This window comes from Gekko japonicus, unplaced genomic scaffold (genome assembly GCF_001447785.1).
Source record: "Gekko japonicus isolate JY-2015 unplaced genomic scaffold, Gekko_japonicus_V1.1 scaffold4941, whole genome shotgun sequence".
NCBI classification, from domain to species: domain Eukaryota; kingdom Metazoa; phylum Chordata; class Lepidosauria; order Squamata; family Gekkonidae; genus Gekko; species Gekko japonicus.
The window spans coordinates 56,496-68,451 of record NW_015161563.1 but is presented as its reverse complement, the minus strand read 5'-3'; the positions used below and the strand labels follow the sequence as shown (position 1 = coordinate 68,451).

The following is an 11,956-nucleotide window of genomic DNA, read 5'->3' as shown; positions in this document are numbered from 1 at the left end:
CAAAAGATATTAGTGATTTAAGGAAAAATTGATATTTAAGCTGTTTTAAATCTCCTACTCTTGGGTTTTTAGTTAGTGGTGGTTATCTTTTCTTTCTCCATAATTGTAGTTCCCTTCCCTTATTTTCTTTGTAGTTTGTAGTCTAAATAAAAAATGCAATAAAAAATCCCCTCCGGGGGGCCAAAAAAAAAGAAGACAATGACTCAGCCCTACCCACCTTCTGGAGTAGATATAAATTTACTGCCTACCATTTTCTTCTCACCTTGACACAGAGAGTATTCGATCTTTCTGTGTTTATACCTCTGAGGATGCCAGTCACAGTTACTGGCAAAGCGTCAGGTTCTACAATGCCAAGACCACGGCCACACATCTCGGAAAATCTACAGCAACTAATGAACTCTGGTCGTGAAAGCCTTCGATAACATATTAAAATATTTTAATTTGGTATTGCAAAACTCCTCAAGTGCCATTTAAGTTTAAGGGGGCTCTTGATCCTCCCCTCAGGTTCCTGGGCTGAGCCAACAGCCAAAATATCACAGGACAGCCAGAGTTCTTCAGGAAAGAAGAAACAGATACCTAGGAAAGCTCAGTCATAAAGGGAAAAGAAAAACGGAGGGAAAATCTTGCCTCTGAGGGAGGGAAGTGGACGGGAGGCATTGAGACTTTTTGCAAAATGACTTTCACATTTTCCTTTTGGCCAGGTGGATCTCCATACATTGCAGCCAAAATTAACGAAGCTAAAGACTTGCTGGATGGTCAAGCTAAGAAATGAACACCTTGACAAATTGTGGTATGGAACGTGCCATAAGGAACTACTTAATTCTCGTATCTTCTCATAACTGAACCTAAAACTACTTTTGCTAGAGAGATTCTGGGGCAGGGGCCCTCTGGAATGTGACATATCCAGACACACACTTCTGGAGCCTCCCCTGAAGAAGCTTTCTGAAGTTTTGGACCTGAAGGTTAATCAGATGCTGATATCTGAAGCTCGTGCTGCTATGGTTTGAGATGTCATTGTTAAAAAGTTGATGGTGGTCTGTGACTCTGGGTTGGAATAACCTGAGACTTATCATGTGGTGGTTCTTCAGGAATAAAGTGTTTTAAATCTTTATATTCTTATACTGATAAAATGAGGGAATTTTCAGCATATTCCTGCAACAGCATTTTCAGTCTTTTTGTCATGGTTTCTAAATTTAAAAGGGCAGTAAGGTAGGCTGAACTGCAGGCTGTGGAAGGTCAGTAGTTCAGCAGTTCGAGACCCGGGTGTCGCAAGACGGAGTGAGCTCCCGTCTCTAGTTCCAGCTCCTGCCAACCTAGCAGTTCGAAAGCAAGAAATTGCAAGTAGATAAATAGGTACCCCTTCGGTGGGAAGGTAACAGTGTTCCGTGCGCCTTGGTGTTTAGTCACGCCGGCCACATGACCACGGAAACGTCTTCGGACAGCGCTGGCTCTTCGGCTTTGAAACGGAGATGAGCACCGCAACCCTAGAGTCGGATTCGACTGGCTTTCGAGCAAGGGAACCTTTACCTTTTTAAGGTTGTTACAAGAGTCTTGTTTGTATGGCATTGTGGTTCAGACAAGACAACATCTAAATTAAATTGCATGTTTATAATTTGTCTTCCCACTTCTCTCACCCATCCCCCATTTACTAATAGAGCAATTTAACATTTGCTCATAAACTTAAGGAATGCTCAGCTTTAATTATATAATGTTACCTTCTATTCTCCACTCCAAGAAGAACCACATAGTACGATCATGCTATACAAGATGGATACTTTCGCTGTCCTGGACAAATTTTTCAACCAAATGTTGATGAAGGAAAGGAACAGAAATAAGCAACAGGTGGCTATAGTCTATGGAACAAAGGGGCATAGACATTAAGATCTTGCCCCTTAAGCTCTGCGACTTACCTGCACAGCTTGAAGGCCTAGCAGCATTCCATTTCAAATTCTGCACAGTTTGTCAGATCCTATGTTTGTCCAGCATTTCTAGAATAAGTTACATTCCTTCGTAGTTGTCCTAACATGGTTCACAAGAATTCAGTTTTAACGGCTCAGCACCTTGTTTTCATATACGAAATATGCTCCTAATTCAATGTAAAGGACTTGCATGAAATTTTGGCTAAAGAATCTAACCTTAAAACTGTAGCTGTTGTATATACTTTTTGTTGCTCATTCGCACAGTCGAGTCCGACTCTTTGCGACCCCATGGACCACATCACGCCAGGCCCTCCTGTTCTAGAAGCATAAAAATTTACATACTGCAAACAAAGGAAGTCACTGGATTGGCCTGGAATTGTAGCAGCTCTGGAACAGCTTGTGTTTTATTTATCATTTATTTATTTTTCGTATTTGGTATCCCGCCCATCCCGTGAGCAGGCTCAGGGCAGGTCACATCATCTAAAATAATACAATAAGGTTTAAAACATGATAAAACATATTATAAGCATTTAAAATCAGTAGTTATAGCTGCTGGTGCAAATTCAGACCCATTAATACTGATTGTTATGGCAGGTGGGTGGCCAGTAGGTAGAACAACCTCGGGGAGGCCATATGTGGACGCCTGCGGCCTCAACCAAAAGCCTGGCGGAAGAGCTCCATCTTGCAGGCCCCGCAGAACTGAGTAAGATCCCGCAGGGCCCTGATCTCGATGAGGAGCATGTTCCACCAGGTGGGGGCCAGGGCAGAAAAGGCCCTGGTCGAGGGTAAACGGACGTCTTTTGGGCCAGGGACCACCAGGAGATGTTGATTACTAGAGCATAAAGCTCTTTGAGGCATATATGGGAGGAGGCGGTCCCTTAGATATGTTGGTCTCAGGCCGTATAAGGCTTTGAAGGTTATTACCAACACCTTGAAGTGGATCCGATACTCAACTGGTAACCAGTGCAGCTGGCAGAGCACATACCAAACGTGAGCCCGCACAGGCATTGACGTCAGCAGGCGTGCCGCCACATTTTGTACCGGCTGTAATTTCCGGGTCTCGGGGGCAAGCCTGCGAAGAGCGAATTGCAGTAATCAAGCCTGGAGGTGACCATTGCGCGGATCACTGTAGCTAGGTCTTTGGAGGGGGAGATATGGCTTCAGTAGTCTGACCTGCCTAAGATGGAAGAATGCAGATCTGGCAACTGCAGCAACCTGGGCCTCCATAGACAAAGAGGCATCCAGTGTTACTCCCAGGCTCTTCACTGTTTGGGCTGGCACCAAAGGTGCCCCTTCCAGTGTGGGAAGCCTGGTGCCCACATCCATCTCCCCTCAACCCAGGTTCAGGACCTCCGTCTTATATAAGGGAGAAAACACAGGCAAGTCAATTTTTAGGCTTTGCGGTGATCTATAATAAAAGTATGTGTGCTCCTACCTGTGGCAGGCTTAACTTATCAGTAAATGAAGCTAAAGATAAAGGTTTCCCTTGCTTGAAAGCTAGTTGAATCTAGGGGGTGGTGCTCATCTCTGTTTCCAAGCCGAAGAGCCAGCGCTGTCCGAAGACGTTTCCGTGGTCACTTGGCCGGCGTGACTAAACGCCGAGGTGCGTGGAATGCGGTTACCTTCCCACTGAAGTGGTACCTATTTATCTACTTGCAATTTCTTGCTTTCGAACTGCTAGGCTGCCAGGAGCTCACTCCATCACGCGGCACTGGGGTCTTGAACTGCTGAACTACAGACCTTCCGGTCTGCAGCTCAGCGTCTTAACCTCTGAGCCACCGCAGCTAGAAGTCCCAAAATTGGCCAACAACTTCAGGATAATGGGAGTTTTAGTGTTACATATTAAGGGGATAAAAATATCCTGGCCAAGATTATCTCCAGAACATCACTCTGCTGTTTGCAATGGAAGTGTCAGTTTACTCACTAGAAAGCAGGAAGGTGAGGATGGCATGTGAGGGTAGAGAAGATCCCCTTCTTTATGCAACAAAGCCAGTTTACTTCTCTTGAGTTACACCTCAAAAGTATTCCTTTCCCTGTGACCGTGCACTTCCTTAATCCATGGTTGTCCTGGGAATCTCTGAAGCGCTTTCAGACCTCAGCAGACTGAAGTCTCCCTGCAGGCTGAAGTGAAGCCTCAGCTACAACTACGTGGAGGAAAAACACTGAGTTGTTTGTAAAATTAAAAGCTGCAACTACCCTTAAATATGTAAACTGCTGACCCAACCAATTTGCAAGATTATTAGAGGAACTGCAAGAGTGTAGACTCATCATATGGGACGAGTGTACCATGTCTCAAAAGGCTGAGGAAGACATTTTAGACTGCGCATTGCAGGACTTGATTGTGGGAGGAGTCACTGCTATGTTAGCTGGGGACTTCTGACAAATACTTCCTGTTATCATGTGAGGAATTAAAGCTGATGAGTTGCGGGCAGGAATCAAATCATACACTGGGAGTACTCTCTAAGAAAGGTACTTGAGGGAAAAGATGCAGATGCAACTTGCTGATCTCGTAATAAAAGTAAGCCAGATGCTGTATGTTTTTACAGTCAGGTGTTCTGATTTCTTTTAAATAGTTATTGGTTGTCAAATTATAGTGAAAATTCCAGCAAAATAGGGCCAAACACCACTATATTGCAAAAATAGCAAGCTGTAGTCATTGGCTAGTGGAGGGCAGACCCCCTAGTATTTAAACACAAGTACACACAAAGGCACCAATGCCAGACTTCATGGGATATGTGATTAGAAACTTTTGCAGTTTTAAAAGTTGCCTTGAAGGTCGGGACAAATCAGCCTCCGCCAAAATTTAAGCAGTCCCTCTGAAGATGCTGGGAGTTGCAGGAAGACAGGTAGATGTCCCTTGTAAAAATGGCAGCTCTCTCCAAATCTGACAGGTTACAATAATCCATATTTCATGAGCGTAGAATGTAGTTAAGGATCAACCAGTGGAAGATCAAAGTTTATTTATTTTTTTTCTACCAGCATACAAAAACATATTGCACATCAAACAACCAAAACAAAAATAAAAATACTCTAAGGACTAACATATGTAGTTTATACAGAATAAACTTTCTGGAAATTGATCTTTTTCAGTAGTTCTGGTTATGTCTTAATGGACATGACTAATTCAGCTTAAGTGTTTTAACTAAAGCTATGTTTGATTTTAAATACTGTACAGTTTAATAAATAAATCAAACAAAGCCTCAATGTAGAACAGTCACTGCCAATGTCGCCCAGTATCCCTGCAGATTGAGAATTTAATAAATGTATTCCAGTGGCCTGCAGTTCCCCCCACCCCCTCCCCACTACATACAGCATTTTAAAAAACACCCCCATCTCTGCCGTATTTTGAAAACAAAATAACATTTCCTATAGCCAGCAATTTGTTTTATTTAAATGTTACATATACTATTCTCAAGGCACATCTGATGATATTTATAACACAGTAGGTGTCGAAAGGTATGTTTCAACGTTGGGAGTTCTTCAGGATCCCTCCCATTTCTGTTTCCCAAAACAGAGGAACTGAAAGTGCGGTGTCAAGACTCGCGATCCGTATTCTATCTTTGGCAAGCTTATACAAGCACTAATGTAAAATGTAATGTAAAAGAACTGTAAACTGGGAACTCTTGCTTTATGAAACCCCGTTCAACACAGCTTCTTCCTGTTTATTCCCGTCTTCCGGTATAGTACTAGGCCTTTCTTCAGGACTTTTCTGCAGCTTTGAAGGCTCAGTCCCAGAAACGGCTGCAGGGCCGTTCACGGCCTTTTCTGAAGGGCCAACTTCTTCGATCACATCTTTTGCCTTTAAAAGGAAATGCAGAACCTGCGGTGAGCAACGGAGACCATTTGGGAACCACTACAAGCCTCCCCCCTCCCCAAGTTCCACAGAGGACCATGGAGTTCTTTGTTAGCCTTTCCAAATCTAGCTGTTATTGTACACGTCTGGTGCTGCGAGAAAAGCCACGGGTGGCATCTATGGGTCAATTTGTCCCCAGTGCAAATCTCATGTCAAAGTCAAGAGCATTCACTATGGCAGTGCATTCCATACATGAACACAGTGCCTGTAGAAGAGAATGGCCCGGGGGGCACTCGCCTGCTCTTCACCTCATCCTGACGCCAAGACAGCATCCTGCAGCCCTTTCCCTTTGCCCGAGACCTGATAAGGGACGCTTTTCCCTGAGGGTCCTGTGCCAGAGCCCTTTTTTGAAGACTTCAAGCCCATCTTTAACTTCTCCTTTTTAAAAATTTATTTATTTACTTTGTGACTGAAGTAGGGAGTGGAGCTAGGCTCTGACGACCCACCTGAAGCGGCAGGGCTATTGGGACACCCACGCTCTGTCCTACTGGGCATGCTCAAAAATTTGCATGGCCCTGCCTGGAGCGAGAGGAGGCGTGGCCTAACCCAGTGTGGATGCCTTCCCCCACTGAAGGAGAACTGTGTAGGGTTCTGGATGCTCTAGATAGACAACACCTAGGCAACGTATCAGTGGGGCCTCTGCTAGTATGGCCAGACACAAATATACACTTTCCTTGTTCTCTGAGAACTGAGCTGACTGGCTGCCTGTGGTTAGAGTACTCAAGAGCTTCCTTGTGGCTTAATTTAAAGCAACTATGGACACAGGGTAAGAGTCAAGCGTTTTTACAAGTTATGTTACGTTGCCTTTCATTTTTCTTACCATTTCTTTCTTGTTTTTGGCCAGTGTTTCCCTTGGGAGATTTCTTTGTCTGCTCTGAGATTCTGCTCTTGATATATAATCAGCAACTGTGACTGTTGAGAGGAAAACAAACAGTATTTTCAAAATTAACTCAAAATTAAACTCTTGTGTTGCCTTGCAGGCTCAGATGCACACGTCGTAACATTTCCCATTCTTATCCCCACCACCACCACCTAGTCTATAGATCTCTTGTTGCTGCCTCAAAAGATGCTTTTCAAACTCCTTGACTTTAAGAACAGTTACTGGGTGGCACACGTTACCAGCATCAGATGTTCAAACTCACTTGTGCATCTGAAGTTCAACATACAGACTTTTAGTCTGAGGTTTTACAGAAATCTGAAGATTCCAAAACAACTATTAACAGAATCAGAATTAGTCACATTGCCTCCTCTTACCTAGAGGCAATGTAAACAGAAAACTTTATTCTTAAACCCCTTAAACTCAGAACTCACCCATCACAGATAATGTCTACTGATTTCAAAGGAGTTTCCCAGTTCCTTTATTTCTCTCAGTGCTAGGAATTTGTGGCTTACATTGTTACCCAAAAAAGGGGGGGGGGACTGTAGACGGCTATTAAAACGCTTACAACTTTTAACTCAACGATATTCTTCAAAGAGAATGAAGGCAGCTTAACGCTAGTAAGATTTTGAAAAGAAGCTTGGAGAATAAGAAACACGTCTTGCACTAGGTAGGGAGAGGGTGCTTGGCAGGTCACAGTAAGTGCTTTCAGCTGGGGGCCCAGTTCTGAGAATGAAACTTAGTTGGGGTTTCTTCTGGCGGGGAGGGGGCCATAGCTTTGTTGCAGAGCACAGAGGGTCAATGCTGGGTATCGCCTGTAAAAAAAGGATCGCAGACAGGTGTTGAGAAACATCACTTGTCTGCCAGCGACCCTGGAGAGCCACTGCCAGAACAACAATAATGAGCTGGGTAAATCAATGGTTTGACTTTTTAGGTTCATGAATTCATACTTTCTACAAGCAGTTTTAGAAACAAGCAATTCTGGACTCCCTTAACTCCTCCACAGGACAGGACTATTATCACTTGTTCTCTTTGGCTGCCTTGCACATCTACAAGAACAGGCAGCAAAAAAAGGGGGGGGGGGGAGAAGAGAACAATGAATGGTAATAAAAGTAGTCCTGACACAGCTGCCGTGAAGTAGGCAAAATCTGCCAATTCATGAACTGTACGTACAGAGAGACTGAGCAGGCATTAGATCTCATTCTAAGATTAAACCAAAGTTTTTACAATAGTTAATCTTCTGGAAGATCCTGTTGTGACAGAATTCTGCATGACCTTCTGGTACTTTCCACTGCTTTATAAGTCCTGCAGCAAGAGCAAAATCGCTGCAATTTTATAACACATGCAGATGGAGAAAGAATAAAAAAGCAAAATTCAGAAGCTATTTTGATTGGCGCTTTCAAGGTGTCCAAAAAACAACAACAACCCAACCCTCTTCAGTGGAAGGCTTCCTTTAGCATAGAACTAATCAAGATCACAAAAGCCCATCTTCTCAAATTATTTCATGTATCTTGAAACATCTTGTCTGCCTTAATCGTCCAAAGGTATTTCAGGGTGGGGAAGGTTGGCAGGGGGTGGGGGTGACAATACCACAGATCATCATTTCAGTAATACGGGAACATTTTAAAATAAATCATCCCAAAGCTACTTAGCGCAACATTGCAGGGATTTACAGGCACAACACATTTAGAATAGCTGCATAAAACACTTTTATACCTTTAGGGGATATAAGATGTTAGTACACATTAAAAATGCATCAAGCTGCAATACCAAACAAGAACATGCAAGTACTGTGTAAAAAAAACAAACCCAACCCACTGGATTTTTTTTGTGTCCTTAAAAGGGACACAGAGTCATTATTAGATCAAGTCAATTATGGGACAGGCAAGAATCATGCAAACCCCCATCCGCGTACCAGTTTTGTTAGTGCACTGAGAATCTGAGTAGCATCCATATTACTCAGAAGGCCCAAGGAAGAGAACCTAATCATCCAGCAGTGTCTCTTTTAACCGGGCATAACTCTCAGACACCGACATCCTTGGATGTTTGGCCAGACTCAAAAGAGCTCCAGTACAGACACTTTACACACCGGAGGAATACCAGATAAAAGGTATTGACATTAGTTCCATTAGGCATTATAAAAGTGAACAGAGGTCTGCCAACAAGTTTTTCATCCTGCAGTTTTGATTAGTTATTAAGCAATCATTATTTTACACAAGGCAGCTTCACGCGTGTCTAAAGGGGATACACGTAAACAGCGGGCATTCCCCCCTTCATGCTCGTGACCCGAGGCCGCCCGCCTCTTCACTCAAGTTACCTGGCTGTCTATCTTCTGCCTGACCCCTGAAGCGACGCCTGCGACTACGATTGCGTCGCTGGGGCTTTTTGTCTCTATCATCTGCAATTGCAAAGTGTACCGTGAACTGTCTCGGAGATAAATTGTTCTGCTAGCACTTTAACGCCCATTCAGAGGAGAAGTCCTCTCAATAGTGAAGCACCTCTGGCAAGTTTTTAATACATTTTGGTACTGAAAAGAGCAACACCACAACATGCTGTTTAGAACTTGGTATAAAGTCAGGTTTGTACCCCAAACATTAACATGGGCTTCAGGAAATAAAGTCTCCATTGCGCTAGGTAAGGTTTTTCCTTTGTACGATCTACGAAAACTATATGCCATCACAAACCTCAGCCTTAAAACCACATATGCAGAAGCCCCACTGATTTGTTTTAATGTGTTTGGGATCTTAATTTTAGAGAAACCAGAGATCTTGGCTCTCTGGCGATAGCTTCACTTTCTTTCCTTCCAAAGCTTATTTAGCAGGTTTCACAAAACATATCCAAGTCAAGTCCTGTTAAGTTTATATTTGTCCCCTTTTGTGAGAAGGGGCCAAAGCTCCCCAAGGTTATGGACTTGTTCGTGGGACTTTCCGACCTCACACTGAAGATATTCACTTGTGAATGAGTTCAAAATATACACCATGCTCTCCCACCACACTGGCCGGAAACGTGATGCATAAAGTACAATGTGTCAGAGTCACTGAGCACATAATCTCTCCCATTCAGGAGAAAGGGCTCCCTGTAGCAATAGCAGCAACATCTCTCCATGACAACAGAGTCTGACATAGCCCTTCTAGATTCCATTTAAGCCAGTAGCATTCTGATCCCAGTTTAAGGCAGCTAGAACTGAAATCCTTTAATACTGCAAAACACATTGTCTTGAAGTGCAAGGAAGTAGAGAGAATGAAATGAGAGTCAACAAAACGAATCATTCGCTATAGTCTCGATACGATTACGCCAGGTTCATACGATTCTGCGGAAAGTAGCATGTATTCAAGTTCTGTTCACAAGCTATTCACGTACCTAAGCCATTCTCATTAACTGATGCAGTATCAGATTCTGTCATCCCGTCCATCAAAACAGCATCTTCATCAGTCCTCCGCCTGCGGGATCGCCTACGCCGGTTGGTGCTGTGGTGCGACTCACTGGCGTCTGTGTCCACAGTCTGATCGGACTCTGTGTTGTCAAGTAAACTGTAAGGGTTGCTGTCCGGATCTTTCAGCACTAGAGTAAAGGTCGAGGGGAAAAAGAGCATCACATAAAGAATCAGCTGTGGCACATTTCTTCAAGAACAGAAAGAAGCCATCTAAGCCAGGACAGCACATCAGACAGAGGCCCTCTGGGGCCTCTGCCATCACCAGGATTTTCCATTAGAGACAACTGTCCCAGGTACTCCGCCTGCAGATAGCGCCAAGCTGATGAAGGAGGCAAGTATGTGACATTGGCCAGAACAGTCAAACGCCTACAGAGGCCATGCATTCCCTGCCCTCCAGAAAACCCAGTGGCGGGACTCAGCAACAACTGTCTACTTCCTTTGGCAAACCTGAGGCCTAAACCTGACATTATCTAAGTGATTTCCTTGGTACCCTTCAAATAAATCTATAAAACAAAGAGAAGTGATCAATTGTCTGCTGCAGTTCTGCTGCACTTGAAGCAACTAAGGAGATCCAAGGAAGTGGTGGGTGCTACAAGCATGGATGGCTTCAAAAGGGAATTAGATAAGCATATGGAGCAGAGGTCCATCAGTGGCTATTAGCCACAAGGTATAGCTAGGGGCTCTGGGGCAAGTGATGCTCTGTCTTCTTGGTGCTTGGGGGGGGGGGTCAACAGTGGGAGGGCTTCTAATGTCCTGGCCCCACTGCTGGACCTCCTGATGGCACTGGTATTTCTGGCCACTGTGTGACACACAGTGTTGGACTGGATGGGCCTTTGGCCTGATCCAACATTGGCGTCTCTTATGTTCTTATGTTATGTTCAAGTTCAGATCCTAACTCTGTTATAAAGCTCACTGAGTAACCATAGGCAAGTCACCTTTCTCTCAGCCTAACCTACCTCACAAGGCTGATGGTGAGGATAGAATGAAGGAGGTACACCATAAAATGTGCACCACCCCAAGATCCTTAGAAGAATGGGAGGACAAAAATGTGAGCATAGAACAGGAAATGTGAGCATAGAAAGTGAAGCTCACTGGACTGGACTGTGATTTTTCAGAGTTCACTGTCATGTCGAGACAGGTAGCTTGGCAGTATCATACCAGAGCTGATGGACGACTTCCCACCACGGGGGCCACCGCGTCCACGACCCCCAGAAACACTGCGCCCTCTTCCCCCTGGTGGACGTCTTCTGCTGTCACGCTGGTGCCGACTCTCCCTGTCATCGTCTCCTGCTAATGACCAGTCGCTCAGTTCGTCTTTCCTCTCAGACTCTGTTTCAGAGGGGTTAGACAGCTCAGAGTTGGTTCCTATTGAAAGATTGCAGAGAGAGGAAAAACAGGGTGATAAAATACTGCTTAAAGGGACAACAATCTAGAGTTCTAGTATGAGAAGAGCTCAGATATGTGCAGTTCTCCCAGACACAGAGGTGAAAAAATGAACATGAGAGAATGTACGTAATAGAAGCCAATGCTGGATCAGACCAATGGGCCATCCAGTCCAACACTGTCACACAGTGGCCAAAAATATCAGGTGCCATCAGGAGGTCGAGCAGTGGGGCCAGGACACTAGAAGCCCTCCCACTGTTGCCCCCCCACCAGCACCAAGAATACAGAGCATCACTTGCCCCAGACTGAGAGTGGCTAATAGCCACTGATGGACCTCTGCTCCATCAGGTGAAAGGTTTGTTCCAAAAAATTAATTCATTTCAGAGGATTAAAATAGTCACACGGTTCCCAACACACACCCAGGATCAGGTCACAGTTTCACTATTCTCTGAAACAAGCAGTGGGTTGGGACAGGGAGGACAGGAAAGAGT

The 11,956-nt window shown here is 44.4% G+C and overlaps 1 protein-coding gene across 2 annotated transcripts in view; it reads right to left on the bottom strand.

The window, feature by feature from the left end:
* Nucleotides 1–5,251: 5,251 nt before the first annotated feature.
* Nucleotides 5,252–11,956, bottom strand: part of FXR1 (fragile X mental retardation, autosomal homolog 1) — a 30,806-nt gene continuing 24,101 nt past the window's right edge. The window contains exons 12-16 of one of the 2 annotated variants that reach the window (XM_015429301.1): nucleotides 11,241–11,447; nucleotides 10,010–10,210; nucleotides 8,967–9,047; nucleotides 6,593–6,684; nucleotides 5,252–5,718 (exon numbers count right to left, since the gene is read on the bottom strand). In XM_015429301.1, coding sequence (XP_015284787.1) covers nucleotides 5,548–5,718; nucleotides 6,593–6,684; nucleotides 8,967–9,047; nucleotides 10,010–10,210; nucleotides 11,241–11,447 — 752 coding nt within the window. In that variant the 3' untranslated portion in view covers nucleotides 5,252–5,547. The remainder of the gene's footprint in view (nucleotides 5,719–6,592; nucleotides 6,685–8,966; nucleotides 9,048–10,009; nucleotides 10,211–11,240; nucleotides 11,448–11,956) is intronic. The other variant, XM_015429302.1, reaches the window with a different exon arrangement.